General features: G+C 44.5%; 3 protein-coding genes across 3 annotated transcripts; 1 reads left to right on the forward strand and 2 right to left on the reverse strand.

Annotated features, from left to right (window-relative positions):
• The first annotated feature begins 385 nt into the window (after positions 1-385).
• Positions 386-8,297, forward strand: LOC112885841. The gene is made up of 27 exons (XM_025951515.1): positions 386-611; positions 704-991; positions 1,869-1,985; positions 2,071-2,211; positions 2,371-2,503; positions 2,592-2,742; positions 2,979-3,097; positions 3,243-3,334; positions 3,451-3,538; positions 3,632-3,680; positions 4,118-4,266; positions 4,358-4,428; positions 4,512-4,673; positions 4,898-4,966; positions 5,123-5,227; positions 5,319-5,408; positions 6,130-6,205; positions 6,296-6,386; positions 6,478-6,547; positions 6,616-6,795; positions 6,896-7,018; positions 7,115-7,198; positions 7,285-7,469; positions 7,546-7,684; positions 7,756-7,815; positions 7,947-8,051; positions 8,173-8,297. The coding sequence occupies exons 1-27, from the start codon at positions 471-473 to the stop codon at positions 8,284-8,286; spliced, it is 3,192 nt and encodes a 1,063-aa protein (XP_025807300.1). The 5' UTR covers positions 386-470; the 3' UTR covers positions 8,287-8,297.
• A 1,412-nt stretch (positions 8,298-9,709) lies between these two features.
• LOC112884348 (condensin-2 complex subunit D3) lies at positions 9,710-15,621 on the reverse strand. Its single transcript, XM_025949727.1, has 8 exons — positions 13,464-15,621; positions 12,359-12,850; positions 12,190-12,281; positions 11,462-11,549; positions 11,276-11,390; positions 11,078-11,207; positions 10,825-10,999; positions 9,710-10,537 (listed from the first exon to the last, which is right to left on the reverse strand). The coding sequence occupies exons 1-8, from the start codon at positions 15,600-15,602 to the stop codon at positions 9,884-9,886; spliced, it is 3,885 nt and encodes a 1,294-aa protein (XP_025805512.1). The 5' UTR covers positions 15,603-15,621; the 3' UTR covers positions 9,710-9,883.
• A 1,988-nt stretch (positions 15,622-17,609) lies between these two features.
• Positions 17,610-24,856, reverse strand: LOC112884837 (auxilin-related protein 1-like). The gene is made up of 8 exons (XM_025950436.1): positions 23,955-24,856; positions 20,832-22,344; positions 20,636-20,750; positions 20,441-20,538; positions 20,101-20,166; positions 19,865-19,954; positions 19,065-19,241; positions 17,610-18,200 (listed from the first exon to the last, which is right to left on the reverse strand). Exons 1-8 carry the CDS (start codon positions 24,524-24,526, stop codon positions 18,162-18,164), a joined length of 2,670 nt encoding a protein of 889 aa, XP_025806221.1. The 5' UTR covers positions 24,527-24,856; the 3' UTR covers positions 17,610-18,161.
• Between the last annotated feature and the right edge of the window lie 82 nt (positions 24,857-24,938).

Genomic DNA, 24,938 nt, shown 5'->3' on the forward strand with positions numbered 1-24,938 from the left:
TGTTTCCCTAAAAGATATTAAGCCACCAAATTGGTCAAAACCGGAATGAGTAGCAAACCTCAAAACTACACCATAAAAGGTCACAAGCAGAGAATGCAGCCCACATCCACTTTAAGACAGCGGAAGCAGCGACTTACGACACTGACAGGTGGGCCCCACACGTCAATAATACCCTGCTGACTCCGTTTTTCTATTTTCTTCACACAGAAAAAAGAAGCAAAAAAAAAAGTTTCTGAACTCAAAAAAACTGGGACGTTGCCGGTTGGCAGTTGCCACGTTGAGGAACCAACCGACCAAAACCGACTTCTGACAAGTGGGCCCACATCGCGACCAATAAAACCTCCTCCCGACCTCCCCTCTCCTTCCCAACTCCCGAGTCCACCGTTTTTCATTTCCTTGCAGAGAAAAACCCCTTCCATTTCCTTTTCCGGAAAGTGTGCCGAACCCCGGCGAACGGCCGCCTGCCCGCCATGGTGGAGACTCGCCGGGGCTCTGCCGCCGCGGCGGACCCGGGCAGTGGTGGACGCGGCGGAGGGAACGCCGACCGCGGCAGGATCAAGCGCCCGGCGACGTCGGCCTCCCCGGTGGCCTCGCCGACCAAGCGCGGAAAGGTGAGCGCGAGCTCCTCGCATTCTCCTCCCCTCAACGAGAATGGAATCCCGCGTCTCGGTTGGTGCTGATGCGGGTTGAATGGATAACGCAGGCGGGGGCGGAGGATGAGGCGTCCGAGCCGAAGGAGCCGCCGGCCGCGGCCGCGGCGGGGAAGAGTTCGGGGCCCTCGAAGGTGAATGGGACGGGGAAGCCGTTGCCGCAGAAGCAGGAGCAGCCGGGGGCGGAGGATGAGGCGTCCGAGCCGAAGGAGCCGCCAGCCGCGGCCGCGGCGGGGAAGAGTTCGGGGCCCTCGGAGGTGAATGGGACGGGGAAGCCGTTGCCGCAGAAGCAGGAGCAGCCGCGGCGGCCGTGGGCGAGGTTGCTCGCGCAGGACCCACAGGTGCGTGCCTCGTGCGTGGGTGTTTGACTTCTTTGGTGATTCTTCTTTTGCTTCTCGATGGTTCTTCGGGGGTTTTCCTGGGGGTTTGCGTGTTCTTCGGCGTGGTAAAGTCCAAACACAGCGACATTTGCGCAATTTCTTGGAGGTTTGGCTATTCGCAGTTCTATGCTAGATGTTGCTTCCGGTCAACTGCACGTGCTCTTGGGGTTTGTCAGGGACAGTGTGTCGCTCTGTGCAGTTTCTTGTGTGTTCTTGCAGTTCAGTTGTTAGGAATTTCGTGAGTTTTTGAGGGAATTAGGCTGTACACTGTAGTATACCTTTTAGTTCTTTCCGCAACAGTAGATGTTGCTTATGCGAGCATGTCTCTTCCGATTCATGATTTGCTTTTACATGTTTTTGTAGTTGAAGGAGATGCAACTCTCGGCTGAAAATACTGATAGTGTAAATGCAGATTACTCTTCGTTCTTGATACTTGCAGTTTAGTGCATCACTTAACGATTTTGATGTTGTATGTCTGCTGTACGGTCGCTTTTGTGTGGCCATAATTATTAACATCACGGGCCATTGGAATTCTTAGAAATTATCATTTGTGATTCATTTGAGGCTCCCAGTAGAAAGTCAATTCTCGGTGTGAAGACCACAAGCAACTCTCTGTTTTTCTTGTAAAAAAAAAATTGGACAAAATATCTTCATGGGATTCTCTGCATTGCAAGTGTGAATGAACATGTAAGTTCTTAATCATGGTTCAGAAATCTTGAGCTACCCAATCAGCTAAAAGTTTCTCACCCTTTTAGCACTTTTGTGCCTGTTCCTTATCCAGTCATAACGCTCAAATGGTTCTTAACTGATATTGGATATCAACCATATATGATTGCAGACTGCTCATGTTCCTATCTGTGGCAATGGAATTTCTGTTGGCAGACGTGACAACTGTCATATCTGTTTGGATGACCAAGCTGCTTCCCGAAATCTATGCATGTTGCGACATCTTCAGGTTTTTTAATGCTTCTGCATTGTTAGAATGCAATTCCATTGTTTTGTTTCTTGGCTTGCATAAATAGTGTTGTTTCTTCTTCCAGGAAGGAGGTCCTTGTGAGTTAGAGGTCACAGGCCAAAATGGTTCGGTTGTAGTAAATGGAACACACATCATCCCAGGTGCCAAAGTTCCCCTCAGAGGAGGGGATGAGGTTATTTTCGGTCGAGGTGCCAAGCATGCCTATGTATCCTTACTATCAAATTTTGCACCATACAAGTCTGTTTCATTCGTCTGTCCTTTCTCCATATATTTTGATTGCTGATAGGTACTTCAGCAACGGTAGAATGAGCCAGGTTTGTTAGTTTGACTTGCTATCCTGTAGTGATCCATAACCTGCGGGCAGATTTTTGAGCATCCTCTGAGGGATACTGAAGTTACTAATGCAGCGCTGATTGGTACTCAAAATTCAGCTGACACTGGGCCCACTATATTAGCATCTGGGTGTAACAATCTGAAGGGGGCGTTAGTAGAATCTGGTAAGTTTACAACTAATAAGGTACAACCAGTTATGATATTGTAGGACCAACTTTATCTGAGGTCTGACTTAACTGGTGAATTCTGAAGCTCCTGAAAATCAGAGCGATTTCAGGTGTCCTAATCCACCAGTCACTTTACCTCCCAGCGGATGGCAAACCTTTAAGGATGGGCTGAAACACGGAATTCTTAACCCAAATGATATTGATGTAACCCTTGATCATTTCCCATATTATCTCAGGTCATATTCTAATTCTGGATAAATGTTTTGTGGATTCACTTTTACAGCTACCTGCTATCAGTCTTTCCTCTTCATGCTATACTCCTACATCTGAACATTTTCCTATTCAGATTTTTTTATCAGATCTGAATACTTTTTGGCAAAATACTAGGACCAAGCAATTTGTCTTTATAGCTTTGGTGCTAGATTGTTCAGCTTCTGTTTTTTACTCATTAATCTGCGCTCATTTTTTGCAGTGATAGTACAAAGGAGATACTCTTGTCATCTTCATTCCCACACTTAGAGAAGAAGTTTGGGAAATCGTTACCAACAATTCGATCTCTAAATCAGCGAATTCTATTATCTGGTCCATCAGGTAGTTTTTGCATTTGTTTATTTTATTACTCGATTGTGACAAATTAATGTCCTGGAGTTTTGTTAAGCTGTTATGCCTGCCGGGCAATTATTTGGTGTTTTCTTTTCTGTACATATCTAACTATTTGGCACAAACATGCTTGTAGGGTCTGAAATTTACCAGGAAAAACTGATAAAGGCACTTGCAAAGCATTTTGATGCTAGACTTCTCATACTTGATTCTCTTACACTGGGTGATGTAAGTCGGATATGAGTTCCCTTACTGATATGAAGTCAAGTTTTCACCATACCTTTCAACTTCTCAATACATCAGAAGAAATATATAGATTATTGATTGAAAGATAATTCTAGCAGACATCTTCCAACAATGCCAAGATGGATGATGCACCTTGTAGTTCAAGAGATATTGAGGGGACATCCAACATAAACACTTTCAGAGAAGGTTCCAACGACCTTTTCTTTTCTTTTTTGTTTATTTTCTATTTATATTTTACTCACACTTTAATTTAACCTTTACATCTATGTCCTTATGCAGGGGATAGGGTCGAGTATATTGGTAATGGTTCCTTAAATTTGATACCAAGGTATTTTTATTGAGAACTATGCTTTCTTGTTTCTTTTAACCTAGCAATTGATCCCTATTTATTCTCTGTGATTTGCATTTAATTAAGTGTGTTCTGAAGGTGGGGTTCATTTGTATCATGTAGATGAAGCCCTTGTCTTCTTGACCTTTGACAATCTCGAAATCGGAATACCTTTGAATATTTTTCTAATATAAGTGAATGGAACACATAATGGAGCAATAGCATTTGGAAATTCATCATAAATGGGGTTTCTGCTGACTATCTTTTTGAGATCATACTATTTCAGAAGTCATGTTGCATGAACTTAAATCAGCATCATAGTTGATTTGTTATGTTAGACACTGAATATTGATAGACCTTGTTGTGGCGGTCATGCGAATATATTGTTACTAAAACACTTCTTTTCACATTCATATAATTGTTTGGTTGATTCACAGGGGCCCTGCTTATGGTTCTCGAGGCAAAGTTGTGCTTGCGTTTGAAAAAAACCGGTTGTCTAAAGTTGGAGTTAGATTCGACAATCCTATCGCTTATGGTAATGATCTTGGAGGTTTGTGTGAGGAAAATCACGGCTTCTATTGTCATGGTTAGCCTGAACTTCTTAAGCATGTGTACTTTAGTGACTTACTGATGCTATTCTCGTCTTATATGTGATTTATCGTTTAACATTTCTGCAGCTTTTCAACTCCGTCCAGATTCTTCTGGTGGTGAAGAAGTTGATAGTGTTGCTTTAGGAAAGTTAATTGAGGTAGAGGTTGTTATAGATGATCAGTATTTTTATAATTTATTTTCTTGCTGCCGGCAACAATATGGTTCTTGGATGCCTTTCAGGTGATTTCAGAAGAAAGCAAAAGCAGTAATTTGATTGTGTTACTCAAGGATGTAGAGTCATTAGCCAAATCTAGAGAATTACATGCATCATTGAGAAGCGAGCTTCCACGTGGTGTTCTGATAATTGGGTCTCACACTCAGGCAGATGGACGCAATGATCAGGTATAGTTGTGCACTTATTAGAAACAAAATGAATTTTATACCACAAGTTGTTAAGACAGAGGATAACGAAGCAATAGAGTCAAACAAAATGCTTACATAGGTTGTAATCTGAAAGGTTATTTGGGATTGGATGATTTTTGAGTTCACAAGTTGGTGTAAAGATATATTCCCACGCTGTCCCTTTCTGTCAAAAATGCTAACATAGTGCTCTGGACTGTTTTTAGTCACATCCTGGAGGATTTTATGTTCCGAGTCTACTTAGTGGCAACCAGGCAGTACTTACCATTGTCCAGGTAACATTATCACCCATTTGCATTATTTTCTGTGGGTATGTAACGTATCATGACATTATTGAGACTTTTAAGCCTGTTATAGTATTTGCATTTGTAGTACTATCACTGTCAATTAATATTTGATCCATCTTTTGAACTTATGTTTCAAAAATGCAGAAAACCTTGGGAACTGGATTGCATGAGATAAGCAGGAGTGCTACAAATTCAGAGGAGCATCTAAATAATCTATTCCCTAATAAAATTTGCATTAAACTTCCCCAGGTATTGTCATCCCTAAGCACTTTAGTTATCCATCGTGCTTGTAGATAGTACTTTGTCTAACCTGGACGTTTTTTGTATGCTTTTCTGGCAGGATGAAGCACAGCTATCAGATTTGAAGAAACAACTACAACGTGATACTGAAACCCTTAAAGCTAAAGCCAATGTTCTTAATATTCGCAAGGTAAGATGCAAGTAAGGCATTTCTTTTCACATATTGACTGGAACATTTTGTTGGAGCTATCAGCTAGGCACATGCAAAATCTTGACACCGTACACAGGGAATGCCGTTTGGTTGCTATAATTTTCTAAAAATAGAAATGTTCCATTGTGTGTTGAGTTGTGAAATTAATTTTCTTCCAAATCATAGTTTTAATGGCCTTCCAACTCTAGTCATGTTTTTTAATTACTTTTTAAATTGTTATTAATGGCTTTCCAAATCAAGTCATGGTTTCTTCTAAATATAATGAATGGTTAGTCATCAACTATCAGATTAATCGTGGACCATTTGATTAGATTTGGATCACTGGATGGATGAGATTAAAATGGACCTTCCACACAAAAAAAACTATGGTGCCTTTATAGTTTAGATTAGATGTAGACTATGTCTATCATGACCCCCACACTTAACTAGTTTTAAAAGAATTTTTTGATACTTCATACTTTATCAAACTAATATATTCCTTTTGTTACTAACATGTATTCTTGAAATCTATTTCATTGTAAGCCATGTTCTGTAATATCATGATGAAATGGCCTTGGAATTTGAATATTACTAGTCCCTGATAAGCTGATAGCTTTTGATCACATCTTTCAGCTGTTCTTTCCATCCCTGCTCAGAAGTTTGGACCTTGTGAGCAAATGTTTGCTGATGATATGGCTCTCACAATGTTTTGTCATTGTAGTTTCTGACCAGCAGAGAAATCGAATGCAATGATCTTCAAGAATTATCTATCAAAGATCGATTACTAACTAATGAAGGTAAGCTGTTTCTTCCAATGTTGCTCTTGGACCAACCATGTTTTTGTATAATGATATTGAAAAAAATTTACCCGTTCCAATTTATTTTAGATGTGGATAAGATTGTCGGATCTGCTATTATTCATCACCTTCAGCACAATAAACCCCCAACTGATGGCAAAATGATACTTCAGATCGAAAGGTAAAAATACAATGCTAATGTTGTATCACGATCCAATATAAACATCAATCGGTCCTTTCTGTGGAATGCTAAATTAGTGTCGTGGATACAGCCTCAAGCATGGATTGAATATGTTACAGAACACACACAGGGGAAGTAAGAGGTCAAAGAATGCACTAAAGGTGACTTCTCCATTCCTCTATCTAGCTTGTTAAAATTCCCTGATACTCAAATACAAGTTTGTTTTCAGGATGTAGTCACGGAGAATGACTTTGAACAAGAAGTCCTTTCAAATGTTCTCTCACCTAATGACACTGGAGTTACCTTTGAGGACATTGGAGCCCTGGACAATGTGAAAGAGACGCTGAGGGAATTGGTTATGCTCCCTCTACAAAGGCCTGAACTGTTCAGCAAAGGGCAGCTAAGAAAGGTGCTCGCTTAATTTCGAAAGGGAAAAGCTGGCCTGACATATTTGTCTGCTAGTTATTGGTTACATTTGGAAGTGCTACCAACACATTTCTTTCTGGCAGCCTGTGAAGGGAATACTGCTCTTTGGACCTCCTGGAACAGGTAAAACAATGCTTGCAAAAGCGGTAGCTACTGAGGCAGGTGCAAACTTTATCAATGTATCAATGTCAGTCATTACCTCAAAGGTACTGTTCAACAAAAACAACAGTTAGTGTTCAGTATTCATACCTTTGTCAGATGTGCGATTAACTCTGATGCAATTTATTTTATTTTTCCTTCAGATGTTTGGAGAATCAGAGAAATATGTGAAGGCTGTTTTCTCTTTGGCTAGCAAAATATCTCCTGCAGTAATATTTGTTGATGAGGTGTGTGAGAGAAGCCGAGAAGATGGGTTGTTCATTGTTTAATACTGTTTAAGTGTGTTGTGCACTTAGTATAACACTTGTGACAGGTTGACAGTTTGCTGGCAAAGAGAGGAAGCCAAGGAGAGCACGAAGCAATGCGCAAGATTAAAAATGAATTTATGGTAAATTGGGATGGTTTGCGCACTAAAGAGCAAGAACGCATACTTGTTCTTGGAGCCACAAATAGGCCATATGATCTTGATGATGCTGTTATTCGAAGGTTTCCTCGCAGGTAAGCTTCTACCATCCCCTGAACTAGATATGTTTATATCCACTGCTTAACTCTTGGCACTGATTCTTATTGACAGAATAATGGTTAGCCTTCCTGATGCATCGAATAGAGGAAAGATTTTGAAAGTCCTACTATCCAAGGAAACGTTGGCACCAGATGTGGATCTTGAGTCAGTTGCCAATATGACTGAAGGATATTCAGGGAGTGATTTGAAGGTATGTTGGTGTGCCTTATACTCTTCAGTAATGTGAAGGAGTTGAAAACTTATATCCTCTCTTCCCCGCAGAATCTCTGTGTAACTGCGGCGCATTGCCCCATTCGTGAAATTCTTGAGAAGGAAAAGAAGGTGCCCAGAATCTCCATCCTTTCTATGCAACCCCCCCCCCCCCCCACACACACACACACACCACCCACCAACACACACACAGACACCTCCATTCCTTTCGATTGTGCCAAAATCCCATCTGTTTTATGCAGGAGAAGAGCTCGGCGATAGCTGAAGGTAGGCCTGAGCCTCCGTTATATGGAAGCGAGGACGTCCGGCCACTTCGAATGGATGACTTGAAATCTGCGCTTGGCCAGGTGAAGGAATAATGTGTACTTATTTCTGCCATTCTAATGAACACTTCTCTTACCGACTAAGATTCCTTTTCCCTTAACTGCATGTTGGGCGCATGATAACCAGTTGGTCGTTTCACTGTAGGTTTGTGCTAGCTTGCCGCCTGATTCAGTATCCACAAACCAAATCGTACAGTGGAACAACGAGTTTGGAGACGGCGGATCAAGAAAGAAGGAAACACTGCCCTACTTCATGTAGTTGAACATAGAGAAAAAAAAACAGCAATACAGCATGTGTACAGTTGCTATACATCCCAAACTGGGCATGTCCTCCCAAGTCGCCATGCCCCGAATCAGTCAGGGTTTTTCTCTGCTACACACAGCAGCAGCTGCCTCTGACGCTCCCCTGTAATTAGCTTGATTAGCCTACTGATCTGAGAGTCCGGATGTTTGATGTTCTAACCGAGATCTGTAATCATTGCCCCCTACACCTCCCTTTCCTTCTTTCTACAACTTTTCTACTACTGTTCTGCGAATTGGCTTAGGCCTTTACATGTAAAGAACAGAGATAACGGGAATGTATAAGAGATCACCGCCAATTAGTTTCAATTTGATTGATGATTGATTGCAGACAAGCTTACAATACATTTAATTTTATATCATAACACATGGCACGCACTAGTTGAGATATTGTGGGGTGGTATCTCCGAAAAAGAAAATGTATTGATCTTATTATGACGGAGGACGTGCCATGCTGTGACATCCTTGTGGCCAAACGACCAGGAACAGCCGGCAGGGTCCTCCGATCCTGCCGGGAACCTGAGTAAACGATGCGCTCAAACACCCCCCGGCGGTGCGCTGGTGGCGGCGGCGTATGCTCTTCTCGCTGGAGGAAGATGGCCCTTCAGTGGAGGGTAAACTCCCAGAGGCTGGGGTCGAGGATCCTGCACATCATCTCCACGCGTCGGGTGGGCCGCTGCCGCCGCCGGGAGCCCTACGGATAGCAGCAGGATAAGGAGAAGGGCCGCCGCCATGGCAGAGGCAGAAGCACCAGTGTTCTTTTGTCGTCCGGCCATGGTTGTTCTTCTTGGCTTGCGTTAGTTCTCCCTTCTCACTCATCTGCGCTGCAATATAATATAAGCACACAGGGCAGGTGATCGAGCTGGCAGAACTGAAACCCTGGACGATTTGTGATGAGGACTGTGCTGGCCAGGTTTTGTGGGATGGATGGCTAAAAACAGCCTTCATTTACTTGCACATACCAAGCGACGGAGATCGTGCTGACAATGAACGGATATTCTGGCAAGATTTGATTTTGGAGAATATATGCATTTGTGCCGTACCTAATTGCTCGGCTAATCATGCCATGCTTAACTAGGAGCGTAATTTGCTCCTACTCTAACACCGTTTTCTGTAGTAGTGTTTACGTGGTGATTTGAGGAAAAATCAATCCTCTCCTCTGGGTTTCACATTACTGCTGACCGTTTCGTTTTTCCTTGCAAATCCAGGTGAACAGGGTGAGGATGTGCAGTGTCACTGCCCTTGTGTTTCCTGGGGCTCTGCTCGGCTGGTTACTGCTCTGCCATGGATGCCAGTCGAAATGGGCAACCAGTTAAGAGAGAGCAAAATGACCGCAATAGTTGGACGCTAGAATAGCAAAAAGTATATGATAAAAGAAGAGAAGCCGCAATTGTTTCGATTTATTTCTACCATGATTGCATTCCAAGAATATGTACACGGCCAGCCGGCCAAAACTCTCATCGAGAGAATGAGATTGGTAGATACCATCCTAATCTGGTACGCAGGTTAGCATCATACTAAAACGACCATCAGACAACATGCCATGAGCGAACACGCTAATTCTCATCGTCCGACTCAAACGGCTGAAGCCGCCGGACCGACTCCAGAACACCGGGGCGGCGAGAGCCAGGACCGGCGGTGCCCAGAATCGACTTCACCTTGGGCACGCTCATGGAATGCAGGGGCGGCGTCGGCGTGTTCCGATTCACCTCCTTCAGCACCGACCTGACAGTGGCTCTCGCGGACGCATCCACCTTCGCCGCAGCCGCACCGGCCGGCGTCTGCCTGGCCGGGGACCTCGCGGTGCCGCTGGGGCCGGTCTCAAACTCGGCGGCCGCCTTGCCCTTCCCTTTGCCGGCCTCGTACTTCTGCATGTCGTACAGGAGCTCCCGCTGGAGCTGCTTGTCCGCCACCAGGATCTCCTCGATCTCGTTCTTGTAGTCCTTGAGCAGGGCGCGCAGGCACTCCATCAGGCAGCCCGTCAGCGGGCTGTTCTTGCTCTCCAGCAGCCGCTTCAGCTCAATGAAGATCGGGACCGCGATCTGTATCAGGTTCTTCTTCGCGACCTGGGTCACCGCCCTCCCTTTGGCCGCCAGGAGCGCGCTGGCTGTCCCTCCACCTTCGCCACCTTCCTCGTCCATCTCGGAATTATCTGTGCAGATATTGGGGTGGATGCGCATCTCCTTGCAAGCCAGTATTTGCAGAGCATCCTGTTGACAAATGGAAAAGTAGCAACATGTAAAGCGATCCAGCTCTCCGAGACATTTAACAACACACTGATACTAAGCATGTACCACAAGCATGAAGCTAAAACCCAGGATGCATGTGCATATTGCAGGTCAGTCAAGTGCCAAGCATGCTATAAGCAGTTCTCATCATGTCAAAGATTGTATCTAGGTATTTGATTTTTTTTTCAAAAAATAATTAGGTACTTGATTTCCGAGATACTTTCTCAGTTCATATTGGCAGGAAATCTTGTGAAGATATTGATCCCTACCTGAAGTACAGCCCTTCCACCAGCATCATCAACACTGAGCAAACCATCACAAACAGCTGCCAAGATCTCAGCACATAATTTGGCCGATGTGGCTAAAAGGTGCTCTGGTGCCATTTGTTTCAGCAAAGAAGCATAAATGTGCATTCTTTTTGACCTTGATCTTTCATCAGTGCCACTGCAACAAAAATGAGCATGAGAAGATTCAGCTAGGGATGAAGCACTGTTCCTGCAAGTACAGTTTAGCTTGTCTCACCGAACTGCAAAAAGGGCAGGTCTTCTGTCTGAACTTCCTTGAGACTCGCTATAAGCACCATGTCCAGTGCAATCATTTAGGACATATATAGCTTCAATAAAACTATTATATGCAAGGAGTGGCGCTTTAGCTGCAAAATTTACGTAGATGTTAGGCAGTGACTTAAAACAAGAGAAGGTTAGTATAAATAGTAAATACCTTTTAAGATGTTGCCGAAAAGGTAGTCAGCCAAATGCCTTATCTTCTCCGACTCATCAACTAAACATGGCAGAAACCGAAGGAAGAGAACTCCTCTCCACTTTACATAGTCCCTCTAGATAAAATAATAATCTCAATAATCATGACCTACTATTCAGATCAATACGATAAAGGAGTGATTAGCACCTGTAGCAACTTGGAGAGTAGAATAAATGTTTGTCTCCGTACTACTTCACAGGGGTCACGAAGTGATTTTGTTATTTTTGACATATAACTGCAGAAACATCATAAAAGAAAGCTCGGTTAGAGTTCACATGTCCAAATAAGACTTTATCTATTTCGAAAAATAAATACTTCTTTATTCATCTGCCAAAGTAGCTGATAGGATAGTGTTGACAAAACTCATTTACCAATGGTGGACAGTATTACACCATTAACCTTGATCCCTCTTTGTGATACCATCTGACATGAATTCAAGCATGTTGCTGGAATGTGTGTGTGTGTGTGGTGGGGTGTGTGTGTTTGGGGGGGGGGGATCACTTTCTTTTAGAAAAACGTACACAATGGGAGTTACACAAATTAATATATGATCATTCACTAAGACCATAACTTAGAGAATGGCCAAATACAACAATAAGAAAACACAGGGAAACAAATGAGCCATGTTTCATTCACCAAAGATTCATGAACCAGCAAATTGTCTGAACATTGTAAGGGTGGCAAAATTTTATAATGTATTGTAAAGTGTGATAGTCGAAGGAACCTTCATTTTTATTGAGAGAAAGTGAGTCTAAAAAACACATTATGATATACAGAAACATGCATCTCTACTTGCAGAAACAGTAACAAATTCTGGAAGGATAGTGATATTAGTATCAATGGTTACATGAATAAAAGATGAAAAATAAGCTCACCAGTCGACCAATGCGGTATAACGGACATAGAAGTCTGCCATTGCAATCATGATATTATTCCGAAGGGTAGCCATATCACTCCTTTCAAGCTCCTGATTCATAGAAGCAACATTGACTGTCTATCTGTTAAGAGTTGTCATAACTCATACGATAAGCACAGAATACATACCTGGACAAAAATTGGAATGTATCGTTTGGCCACTTTGTCGTCTACAAGGCAAATTTTTGCCAATGTATCCCACGACTGTATATATAACGATGGAGCTAACTCTTTGAATGATATTGTCCCACCAACAAGATTTTTTGGCCTCAGCTCAGAGTTTCCAGAAGTTATGATTGTGTGCAGCAAAGGAGTGATGTCTTTCACATTGGCAGTGGGGCAAGCTAGGATCAGTGATCCAACAGTGAACACAGCAATAACTGCGTCTGATGTTGACTTTGATGCGGGTGTCTGTTTCTTTCCCCTGCTTTTGCTACTCACAGGAGTAACGAAACTGTGACCCCTGGCTGATTCTGATGTCTCTTTTATGTATTGGTCAAGGATGTCAACAGCACTACGGATAAGTTGCTGTGCCCACTTCAGGATCAGTGCATCACCCTCCTTTGCTGTTTTTGCTTTCCTTTTACATAAAATTTTCAGCGATTTTACATGGGCATCAACCTGTTTATTTATACATAAAAGGTATGGTCAAGATATGGACATGAATTAATTCTGTTAAGAGCAAATTTGGTGCAGAAATTTGTAGACATTTACACAACACCACAGAGAAATCTATATCAAGGAAAAATCTATGGGCAGGAAAAAAGTGGATAATCAATGATAGAAACAGCAAAGATTCTGGATAATCTTGTATTCTTGTCATTAGATTCCAAACAGGTAACAAGCAGGCCTTACAGCAATATATTGTGATTGCAGTGAGGTTTCAGCCAAGCTAGAGGGATCTCCCTTCCAGAAAATATTGTTGATTATTATAATACCCAAACTGGCAAGCACAGTGGATATAAAGTTATGCCTTTTTATAACTATGGAATCCTGATCTATATTTAAGACCATACCAAATGTCATAATTTACCAAAAAGTCTTCAGAACAGTACATGTTGCCAGGTCCCAACAGAGTTGGCAATAAGATTAGGGCACACTGCATAAAGCCTAGCAGATTTAATCTTGTTTCACATGGCAGATTGAGATCTGGTATTGTTAAAACATAATGCCATGCTAGTTTAAAATTTAACTGTAGTGAAAGCACATGCTAGTTTAAAATTTAACTGATTACCTCACTGAGGTTCATATCAAAATTCTCAATCCTTGTGAGCAAGCTGTGTGCCAATTCTGCTGCAGGTTCCACAGGTAGCTCCATGGAGACATTTGAAATAGTTTGCAAGAGTGATACACGATTAACTGCCCAGAGCGCACAGTTTGGTTCCACTTGAGAACAAGCTTTACCTCTGTCATCTTGCCTAACATTATCAAGGAGTTTCCAGTGGTGGGACAGGAACTTCCAATTAACCGATTTTGGTGCAAATGATGAGACCTCAGAAAGAAGCCACCAAGACCCTATAGGTGCAGTCCAAGTCTCAATTGGCTTACGACTTCTCAACCACAAGGATTCGGATATTGTTATGATGTTCTGCAGTGAACTAGCAAGCAGTGGTTTCAGCTTCTTCTTCTTCCCAAGGCTTGCACATATCTTCTTTATGCACGGAGCAATCTCTCCATCACAGATGCTTTTCAGCAAATCCAGTGTCCCTTCAGGAAAAACATCCTCCAGCTTAATGGAATCATCATCTGGGTTCAAATTGGCAGATTGGCAGATCCTGTTAAGTACCAATTCGAGAAAGAGGTTTTCACATTCCTCCTGGATGCTTGTCTCACTATCAATCACCAGAGGAGGCACAGCCTGAAGCCACTCTTTCATCACTTTCTCATCAGGGAATTTCCTAAACACCTCCGAAATGGCTGCAAGAGCAGCCTTGCGGATGCTGACCAATGGATCAGAGCATGCGGCACCCATTGCACAAAGTAGAGACTCATCAACGGGTCTCCCAATCAGACTGATTGCCTTTGTGATGAGCACAAGCGCAGCCTTCCTCACAGCAGCCTTATCATCAGTGCAACGCCGTCTCAGCAATTCCCCAAGCCCCATGTCCCCAGTCCTCATCACCTCCTGCAACCGATCAACCTCTACACCTCTCTCAGACAAAACATCAAGCGCCTGGGCTGCATTAGTTAATGCCCGAGCTCGAACCCCTCCCACGCTATCGGAGCACCTCTCCACCAACACCTGGAGAAACTTCAGCCCCCAAGAGCCCTCCTCGAGATCCCAGTCATCCCGATCCGATGGCAACAGGACCGGTAACATTGCAAGCACCAAATCCACAGCAAGCAGCCGCCCCTTCGCCTTGCCCTTTGACATGGCCACCACATACCCAGCAAACCCCTCCCTTTCCTCTGACCCCAATGCCCGCACCACCTCGACTATGGCCTCCACTGCCAGTGCCCTGGCCTCCGCCTTGTCCGGGGCCTTCACAGACAAGTACCTTGGCAGGTACTCCATAGCCTTCCTCACCACATCCTCCCCTTCCTCAGCACCCAAAGGTACCAACTTCGTCACAAGGAATTGTACCGCGGCCACCCGTGCCGTAGATTTCGTCCCTGACAGTACAACCGGCGCCAGCGCACGCACCACATCCTGCACCGCCTCGGCGTGGTAGTCGGATCCAAGGACGGCGGCGAGGACATCGAACGCCGCGAGCTCCGCGGCGGTGTCGACGAGTGACCGCCGCGCGTCCGGATGGGCCCGGAGCGGCAGCCTCCCCGCGGCGTCGGCGAGAAGGGAGAGCGCCCGCGGGAGCAGCGACGGCGCCGCCTGCGGTGCCGCAGCCGGCTGGTGGCGCTGGTTCTTGCGCTTCCGGGGATTGCCGCGGCCGCCGCCGGAACCGGAGCTAGGGTTGGCGGCGCCGGCGGAGGAGGAGGCGGCCTTGCGGATGGCCAGGAGGAGGGAGAGGAATGGGAGCGGGGAGAAGAGCGTGAGGAGCGGGGAGGCCGGCGCGAGGAGGAGGCGGAGGTACGCGACCGCGGCGGGGAGCGGGTGCGCGGAGAGGGAGGCCTCGAGCGGGGGGAGCACCGAGGACGCCGGGATGCCGGCCGCGGAGAGGCGAGGGAAGAGGGATGCGACGGCGGCGGGGGCGGAGGAGAGGTAGGTGATGGAGGGAAGGGACAGGGACGGGGAGGCGGAGGAGTAGGAGGAGGAGGAGGAGGAGGATGCGCGGCGGTGGAGGGCGGCGAGCTCGGAGAGGACGGCCGGGAGGGAGCCGGAGGCGGACGCGGGGGAGGCGGAGAAGGGGGCATCGATGTCGTCAGTGGCGCCGGCGCCGGCGCCGTCGAGGTCGATGTCCATCTCGTCGGCGTCCATGGCGGCGAGATCGGGGGTGGGGTGGGGACTGGGGAGGGAGGAGGGAATTTTGAAATTTGCGGTGGGGAAATGAAATGAAACTGGGGTTGGTTGTTAGAGACGAGGGCCAGTCTACCGTTGGAAATTGGAACAGCAGCCGCAGAAGAAGAAACTGTGAATCGATGATATTGGATTTTTTTTTTGGAGTGGCAGCAACTAGTTCACGAGAACAAGCTGCACGGTCGTATAACGAGTAATAACTTTATAAGGTAACATTAAAATGAAAAGGATTCTGATTTAACCTAACTCCATATCCTTACAATTTAGACAAGATCGGAAATGTCATGGTCAAAATAAAATCCAGAAGAAGAGAGAAGTAAATCTAACTCTAAATCCAGCAATAGAGCACCTTCTATTTTAGAAAGCACCTCATCTTCTCACGAAACAATCCAACATAGGATTTCAGGGCTGCAGAGTGGGTTTATGCCTGGCGACTCTAAAGGGGTGGTCCGGAGAACCTACTGAATAGGCGGCGGTTATGGACGGTAGGGTGAGACAACGAGACGGTCATGCAGGATGGCGATTTGCATGGTGTTGGCAAATCATGGTTTTGCTGGATTGGGGAGGAAGTGGTTGCAGTGGTGGTGGATCCAATGGGAGTGGTGTTACTGGAAATAGTAGGGGCGATGGTGGAGATAGAGAAGCTCATCCAGGAGAGGAGGGGAGGAGGAAGAGAAGGGTGATCCTCGGCGACGCGAGATAGGGCTAGGTGAGAGGTTGCGCTAGAGAAGACGACGAGAGGCGCATAAGAAGATTGAATCGAGAGAAAGTGGAGGCTGAACCTGGATAAGTGCGAGGGTGCTCCCATATTAGCACTATTCTGGAGAGCGCTCTCTCTCCCTCCCAAGTCATAATTAGTTGGCTATATTCTTTTTTGGCATGATTGAGATGGGAAACGAACTTATATGTTTCAATGTCTGGTTTGGTCAATTGTCATTAGGATCTTAGGACGACCACAATATGGTGGAAAAGCAGTCCACAAGCAATTTAATATTCCATTCAGCCTTCTTGTAACATTGTACAAGTGGTCTGTATAATGGTCCATAGTAGAGGATACCCATATACGTATGGATAGCCCATAAAAAATAAACAAGTATTCATCTCTCTCTTCCCACTTATTATCTCTCTCCACCTTCTTACCTTCTTTCACTTTTAACATTGTGCACATGGTAGAAAGGGTCCCATCTATATAGACTATTTGTTCCAAATACATTGGGCTTGCCCTTAGAGGCTATATGTCTATATTGGGTGTAGAACTATAGATAAAAGAAGATGTCCTGGGGGCGGTATTCTAGGTTTGAAGGATTTCCAATCACATGAAATCGCAATGGCTACCGTGTTAAGATAGGAGGGTGGAAGGCAATATGAAGATACAACAAGAGGAAGGGCTCATATAAGGCAAAGGGCGTGGAGGCGTGAGCTCCAATGTATCGGTGGTGTCGACGAGGAAGGATCACAAAAAACTATAAATAAATAAATGCAGGTTGAAATTGTTTATATAGTCTGAGATAATCCTATACAACTATTGTTTTATTTTGAGCGGCTAATTACATGATGAAAGTCCCCACAGAAAGTGGTACTAGTTGCAGCATGTAGATAATCTTTTTGCGAAAGCATCCAGATAATCTTGACAACAAAACCGCTGACGGTGGCAAAAAAAAAACAATGTGGATGTGGCAGTAAAGGCTCGAACAAGAAGTAGCGAAGGGGATACGTAGGAGAGCTGGGGAGCCCATCTAAAAGAGGATAGTTTGGCAGGTACCCCACAGCCTTCCAAAACTATCTGACCGTTTGTATCCTTCACATGGGTGCAAGAATGTTTGTTTATAGTTTGCATTGAACGCATAATCAAGCCGATGAAGCGTTTGTATCCTGTTTTATAACTAAGTACAATTTTGGAGAACCTACTAGGATTCTTTAAAAAATATCCCACACGAAACAACATTTGTTCCTCATTGAACGCAGAAGAATCCAAGCAATCAAAACTCCAGATCATTTTTATACAAAATCAGACAGCAATCAGATGACTGGGCTACAACGGGATGTTCCACAAATCGACTATGGACAAGATAAACCAAAACTTACCACAGCACCCATGGCACCAGACAGGTAACATCCATGACCATCAAGTAAAACCAGCTCTCCATGGTAATTAAACCCTGTATACCTAATCCAAAATCACAACACTGGCCTCTCAACACGCCCCGCACCCGCTCTGCCGGCACATACAGCCCAGGATAAATAGTACAAAACAGCGCACTGATATACACCTACTGGATGAGGTCCAGCTAGGGCCGCCGCCGCATGTCGCTGTGAGATGTAATTGAATCAACGTACAAATGGGAAGGAAAATTGGGGGCACTAAAAACAAGCAATGGTGATTACAGTAACTACAGCTATAGTTGAGGTTTTGCTTGGTCCCACCCCCCCTCCCCCCGTCTGCAAGCCACTCCAGCTTGGGAGTTTCTTCTTGAGTAACCTTGTGCAGGCGCTGATGGGTATGCTCATTCATGAGGCTTGTTAGAAGAGCTCTTCAGAGTTGAATTTGTTCCATGCCTCCTGTTTGATTTAAAAGTACAGAGGTGAATTATTAAAGTTGGATATGCTAAGTGCGGAAACACAGAATATCATCTAAGAAACTTCAGAGTTACTATCTAACAACTTGGTAAAGTGAACATAATTGTTACTAGAAACCACATAAATAATACCTCCTAATACTTGCCCAACGCCCTTTCAACCAATAGTGCTTATTGAGTTAAATGGAAATCAAATAAACAGTGCAAAGATTTAATTCGCAGTAATCAGCACAGTGCATTAAAATTACTCAACCAGTAGGTGTTGTAATTTTTAAAGACTGTAGTACTTTTTTCACGAACTTCTAAGACTACTATGAACTATGAAGAAGGCTAACAGGTCATTATGATTAGCATTGATTTGGCTGTAGGCAGAACAGTACACATCAGGTACTTCCCCCGCACCAGATGGTGGTCCAAGCTGACACAAACCATTGCAGCAATAAACATTCTGTTGTGCCAGGTGCCACAGATAACGTCAAACTATAAAGGCTCAGTACTTTCCATGTCTGATTATCCAGGCACCCCATCTTTTGTTTCCATGGACCAGTGGACCACAGTAACCACAAATACTAATTGAAAGTGAACGGTAAATGAGAAAAGACTAATTTTTGTGTTCAGCAAAACAGTTGACACCTCTTATAGAATGCAAGTCTTCTTCACCTCCGGAAATATAAAATACCCTATCAAGGGGACAAATTTTCTTAACATTGAAAAAAAGAGAACTAGTTTTTAATGTCTTGACAGTTGACACCATGGTGGCATGGGTTCAATAAAAACAAGGATAAACAATATTATCATATTGGTGTGAAAATAGTAACTGCTGGAAATGTTTCGAGGCAATACACACCTTAAGGAGATCAAAAACCTTCTCAGCAATATATTTCTGCTGGAGATTTGCACCCTTTTGTTGCACCTTGTCAGGATGGATACACAATGTTGCTTTTCTGTACACTTTTTTAACAGCGGCAGCAGTGATCAAATCAGTAAGGGATACAGGTTGCCACCCACATTCTGGCCAAAGAACCTGTTCAGAAAGAATACACGAATTAATACAGAAAGCTATTGGACATCTTTTTAACTAATTGTGCACAAGAATCATTCCAAAGATTAAAAATGTAAAACAATGGCATTGTGCACGATTACTGTTTCGAGTATTGCTCAAAATAAAACATTTTGATGGTATGGCAGAGGGGCAAATGTTACTTCTGTCAATGTTCTATAACATTGCATGAAACCTTCAGAAATGCTACCAGTGGACCTGAATGCTTATATCATAACAAAGAGCCTCAAAGCCAAACTTGAACTGGAGGCACAACATGGTGATCATGGTGCATACACAATAAGAAACACACTACATTTGTAAAATCACAAACAGGATGGAAAAAATCATAGATTACAGTTGGAAAGACCCAAATGCAGAATTTTTATCTAAGAAGAATAATACCCACAAAACGAACAGAGAATTGATAAAATTGAGGGAGAGAGAATTGCATCAATCTAGGGGGCTGTTTGGAGTGCCGCCTAACCCGCCACGGCGTGCCTAACTTGTGGCGCTCAAAACGGCCGCCACACCTGCGGCGGAATAAGTGTGGCGCGCCGTGGCGGGTTAGGCGGCACTCCAAACAGCCCTTAGATGTTTCAACTCACGTATTGTAAAGTTGACAGCAATGCACGCAAATTGCCTTCTTTTCCAGCAGCCCACCGCTTAATCTCAAAGTCCAGTGTTTCCGCAATCCTCTGGAATAATCAGACAACACAATTTGAACGAAGTGAGGAATAAGTCACTAGCAGCCAATTAAGTGCATCTAAAAGGATAAATTAAATGTTTATGATGTAGATTCAGCATTGCAATGTATTTACGAGTTTATGACAAAAGTACTTACATGTCTTTCAGCCTGCTCTCGTTGTTGCTGCATGTCACGCTCATTCTTCTCAGCCAAAGCCTTTGCCTGTAAGATAGGAAACTAATAAAAACCAAGCATTGAAATATGTTTATCCAATAAAATATGCTTAAAATAAAGTCCAAACAGGAACATACAAAGTATCCAAAACCTTATGAACAACCACATCATTATCATCAACAACAACCTAGTCCCAAACAAGTTGGGCTAGGCAACCAAGAACATACAAGTGTCCACAGTATAAATTGTATAGAGGGCTATATGAGATAACTATTCTAATTCTTCGTCAAAAAAACTATTCTAGTTAAAGTTGCAACATTACCGCTCGTTCACGAGTTCTTTGATGCCGTTCCAATCTAGCACGCCTTCTTTCTTCACTCTCTCCATCAATTTCTTGAAATTCATCTGATGATGTAGGAGCTAAAATAACAAATAAATCAAATGCACTATTAATGTCATGTGTCAAGGAACACTGGCATCATAAGATTATCAGTACCACTACTCAAATGATTAGTACCTCCTCCAAATATTGCAGACAAGTCATCAGCAATATTTGTTGTTGATGATGCCTTTTTCATTGATGCTGAAGTGGAAGTCCCTCTATTTTGCGTTTGAGTATCAAACATTGAATCCTGATATTTCCACAATCAGAAAACAATGAGAAAATTGAAACAAATACAGATCTGGAATGAATATTTTGGCAGAGTAATCACCGGGGCCCTTTGCTTCGGAGCACTATTAGCTCGGGCGCCCATACCGAAGAATGACTCAAGATCATCTGGTTTACTCTGTTTTTCTCTTGCAGCTGCAGCCGCAGCAGCGGCAGCCTGTCTTTCCCGAGACTCAGCAGCAGCCCTTTCCACTGCCGCTCGTTCAGCTCTCTTCCTCGCTTCTTGCTGAGCTCTCTCCACAGCAGCTCTTTCTGCTGCAGCCCTATCCCTGGCTTGACTAGCAGCTTTCTCCTTAGCTTCAGCAGCAGCCCTTTCCTTAGCTTCTGCTCGCTCTTTAGCATCCACTGCAGCCCTCTCACGTGCTTCCTGTTGAGCTCTCTGCACCGCAGCACGTTCTGCACGTTGGCGTGCCTCCCTTTCTGCTTTTGCACGAGCCTCAGCAGCTGCTCTTTCCCTTGCCTCCTTTGTAGCTCTTTCCACTGCTTGCCTAGCTCTTTCTCTTTCTCTCTGTCGCTCAAGTTCTCTCTCTTCTTCAAGTCTTCTTTGCTCTCTTTCCTTTTCTTCTTTTTGCCTCATCTCTCTTTCTTGTTCTAGTCTTTCCTTTCTCTCTTTGTCCTCACGATCCTGGGCATACGACCTTGCTTCATTATCTTGTTCCTGATGTTCTCTATTTCTAAGCTTTGCATCACGTTCTCTCTCTCGTACTTCCTTGGCATGTTTGAACTTTGCCTCAGCTTTATCCATGGCCTCTTTCATAGCAGCTGCAGATGCTGCTGCTGCTGTGCTTCTCTCAAATTCTTCCTCATTAAAAGCATGTGCATTCTGAGACTTGCCCATGGCAAAATCTTCTAGTTCATCTACTGAAGAAACACCAGCCTTATTTGATGAACTTCTTTGATGATCATAGTTTTTCCTAGACCGCCGTAGATACTCATCATCTTTTCTTTTTGATTTCGATCCATGCTGTTTTTGCTTAATTGCAAGAGGTGGTGGTGGTCTTGAAGGTGGTGGGGCACTAGTTGGCTGTGTGAAGAGCGGAATCTCAGAAACTGTAAGCCATATCTCATCTTCAGATTCATCAGATCTTGGTGACTGATCATTTATACCATTCCCACTGTATTTCTCAGTGCCAATGTCAACATGGACATCAGAATATCTGGCAGACTGTGACTTAGGAAAGATATTTTCAAAATCCTCTACAGAAGGTTGTTGGGCAGAGTTCCTTTTGGGGAAACTTTGTACAGGATTTGAGTCTCGGCCTCTGCTCGAGTCATTCCTATCTTTCGTTACATTGTCCACCTCTGAGAACAAAGGTTCTGATTTTGATGCCTGGTTGAAAGTGCTTGGATCCTCAAACAAGCTGCTGTCAGTGCCAGTACTTTCATGGCTTTTCCCTTGATATTTTGCAGGTTTACCCAATTCATCCAAGGGATCTGTAAATGGATGAGCTGATGATGAAGTTGTTTCAAGAACAACAAAGGGGTCACTTGCCATGCTAGCAGTTGGCTTAGATGTTGACATGGAAACCTTCTTTTCTTTTGCACCAACAGTCTCCCTGAAGTTAAGAAAGAGATAGAAGTTAATATGTGAACATGTTTAGAAGCAAGTGAACATGAAATTGCACAAAAGGGCAGCCATTGTCATAAACACAGCAGGTTATGACTCCCTCATTTTTCCACATGCATAACAATAAATAATCTGTTAGCCCATTACTTCCTACGCATGCCTGGGACTCAAATGTCAAAACTCGTCATAACAAAAAAAAATTTGGACACTATGGAGCACTTGAAAGTTGAAACCACTGCATTTGCAATAACATTATCGTGTTACGTGGCTCTATTCAAGAAATGTAGATTAAAAAACAAAGAGTTAAACTGTTTAATAACATATGGGCTATGGATGCCCAGCACATCATCTCAGTTTTCTGTGTACCTTACTAAATATGAAAAATCTAAACAAATTTGCACATAAACATCAAAGCAAATTACAACTCAAATAATTCATTATGTGAGCAGTATATAATACAATTCCTTGTTCCAGGGAAAAACTTCTAATGTATTAAATTGCCTAAACTTAAATTTTGTATGGGCATCACCTCCACTGAACATGTATGCAATTTCCTCAAGAAGGTTGGTAGTCATAACCTTCGAGGAATATGAGACATGGCTCAGAAATGTATACTTAAATGCACTTAAATTCAAAGCAATCTTGAAATTCAATTTCATTATATAACAATGAATATGTTACTCCAGCAACACTATACATATCAATCAGGCCTGATAGAATTATTTAAATCTATTCAACAGTTCAACATTTGAATGAGCCTTTTTAGACCTTGTTTTTCATCTTGAAATCATAAAAACATACTCCCTCCAGTGGTAAACTTGAGATTTCAGACAAGAAAGTAGAAAACAAGCTGGTTTTGCTGTCTGGAACATCAAGTAAACATGACTGCAGCTAGTAACTTTCTAACTAGTCCATCTCAGTAGGCACACAAAAGTACAAAACTCACAGCACCAATTCAATATGTCTCCACAAACAATCTGACATTAACTACAATATCTCAATCAATAAAATTACGCCAACCTCATGACAGTATGATTGCATTATCAAATCAAATTTGTGCTTGACCTAGCACATGTATTAGAATCAACACAAGTACCTAAATTAAACCTAACATACATTATATGTATTTCAGTAAGGTCCAAGCAACCAACATCGTAAAAGATTGTCTGAGAAGGTGCATGGACATCCAGTAATCTAATATGTTATTGATTTGCACAATATGATCAATATTAAATGCGTATCATAACCAAGGGAAACTGACAATTGAGTCGAACTTCCTAAACAGTTTTGAGATAATTTCTGCAGCATAGAACTCTCCGTATATCATAAATGTTTCACTACCTACAGATTACCAAATCAAATCGAGGACACAACAGCAAGCTAGAATCTACTTGACAACACATCCAATACATGAGGCAGCACAATTTGTCCATCTCAGCAAAGTTCACATGATCCAGTCATTACCAAATACCGACAATAGTTTCCGTTTCAGTTGATTGAACTAACAAACATATGCGCACTGGCACACCTAGACCGTGCATATCGACAATATAACGCCCAAGGATCCCATGCACTTTGAATTGCATATAAAGCACTCACCTTTGCCGTGGCGAGCTTCTCCCGCCAAATCCTGGGATCAAATCATCGAACCCAGTGGACGCAGCAGCAGGCTTCGGCTTCCTCTTCTCCTCCGCCTCTTCCCTCCCCTGTGACTTCTTCCCAAACCCACCAAGCAGGTCATCGAAAGCCGGAGGCGGCGCGTGGCCCTGGCTGCCCCCGAACACGTCGTCGTACGGCGCCGAGGAGCTCTTCACCCCAGGGACCCCGTCGAAGATGTCATCGTCGTAGACCGGCTTGTCGTAGACCGGCATGGACGAGTGCTTCGGCTTGGGCGGCGGCGCGGCGGACGAGGGCTCCTTGTACGAGTCAAAGATGGCGTCAAAGGAGGCCGACGGCTCCGGGGCAGGCTTGGTTGGCGCCGGGGCGGACGCAGCGGGCCCGAAGAGGTCGTCGTACGAGGGCGCGGCGGGGGCGGCGGACGCCGAGGCGGATCTGGTGCTGGCCCAGGCGGATCCGGAGGGCCCCGAGGACCGGGCGGCCGACATGGGCGCGGCCTTCCCCTGCGGGCGGAGGCCGAAGTCGCGGGCCAGCAGGCCCTGGAAGTCGTCCATGCAGGGCCGTGCGGCAGGCGGATCGCTGGATCTGACGCTCAAGCAAGCGGGCCGCGGGGCCTCCACCGCCCGCCGATCGGCGCGTGGGGAGCGGGGTGGGAGCGCGAGGAGACTGGTGGATCTGGGCAGCCGCGCGGGGTCAAGGCGGGGGGGTACCGGGCGTGATGCGGCGATCGGAGAAATGGGGAGCGGTGGCGGCGGGGTCGCCGGAGACGCAGCGCCGCCGGGGAGGTCACCGGCGATGGAGGGGGAGAGGTTGAGACTTGAGAGAGAGAGAGAGAGAGAGAGAGACAAACACCACCCCCTCTTCCTATTCTCTCTCTGACGCGGGTGACTGGCGAGCGGGCCCGCGGGGGCGCGTGGGATATCATATCATCGCTGCGCGTAGGGCCCGCACCTCGTGGGCCCCGGA

Source organism: Panicum hallii, chromosome 3 (assembly GCF_002211085.1).
Source record: "Panicum hallii strain FIL2 chromosome 3, PHallii_v3.1, whole genome shotgun sequence".
Lineage (NCBI taxonomy): Eukaryota > Viridiplantae > Streptophyta > Magnoliopsida > Poales > Poaceae > Panicum > Panicum hallii.

What these genes read in the sequence shown, in the direction of transcription:
- LOC112885841 (XM_025951515.1), top strand. Translation starts at nt 471, where the DNA reads ATGGTGGAGACTCGCCGGGGCTCTGCCGCCGCGGCGGACCCGGGCAGT. An exon ending in TCTATTATCTGGTCCATCAG is followed by an intron (nt 3,098 to 3,242) that starts GTAGTTTTTGCA and finishes ACATGCTTGTAG; the next exon opens with GGTCTGAAATTTACCAGGAA. An exon ending in TCACGGCTTCTATTGTCATG is followed by an intron (nt 4,267 to 4,357) that starts GTTAGCCTGAAC and finishes ACATTTCTGCAG; the next exon opens with CTTTTCAACTCCGTCCAGAT.
- LOC112884348 (XM_025949727.1), bottom strand. Translation starts at nt 15,602, where the DNA reads ATGGACGCCGACGAGATGGACATCGACCTCGACGGCGCCGGCGCCGGC. An exon ending in TATACCGCATTGGTCGACTG is followed by an intron (nt 11,550 to 12,189) that starts GTGAGCTTATTT and finishes ATGTTTCTGCAG; the next exon opens with TTATATGTCAAAAATAACAA. An exon ending in TTTCGGCAACATCTTAAAAG is followed by an intron (nt 11,208 to 11,275) that starts GTATTTACTATT and finishes TAAATTTTGCAG; the next exon opens with CTAAAGCGCCACTCCTTGCA.
- LOC112884837 (XM_025950436.1), bottom strand. Translation starts at nt 24,526, where the DNA reads ATGGACGACTTCCAGGGCCTGCTGGCCCGCGACTTCGGCCTCCGCCCG. An exon ending in GTCTGCAATATTTGGAGGAG is followed by an intron (nt 20,539 to 20,635) that starts GTACTAATCATT and finishes TTGTTATTTTAG; the next exon opens with CTCCTACATCATCAGATGAA. An exon ending in GAGAGCAGGCTGAAAGACAT is followed by an intron (nt 19,955 to 20,100) that starts GTAAGTACTTTT and finishes TGATTATTCCAG; the next exon opens with AGGATTGCGGAAACACTGGA.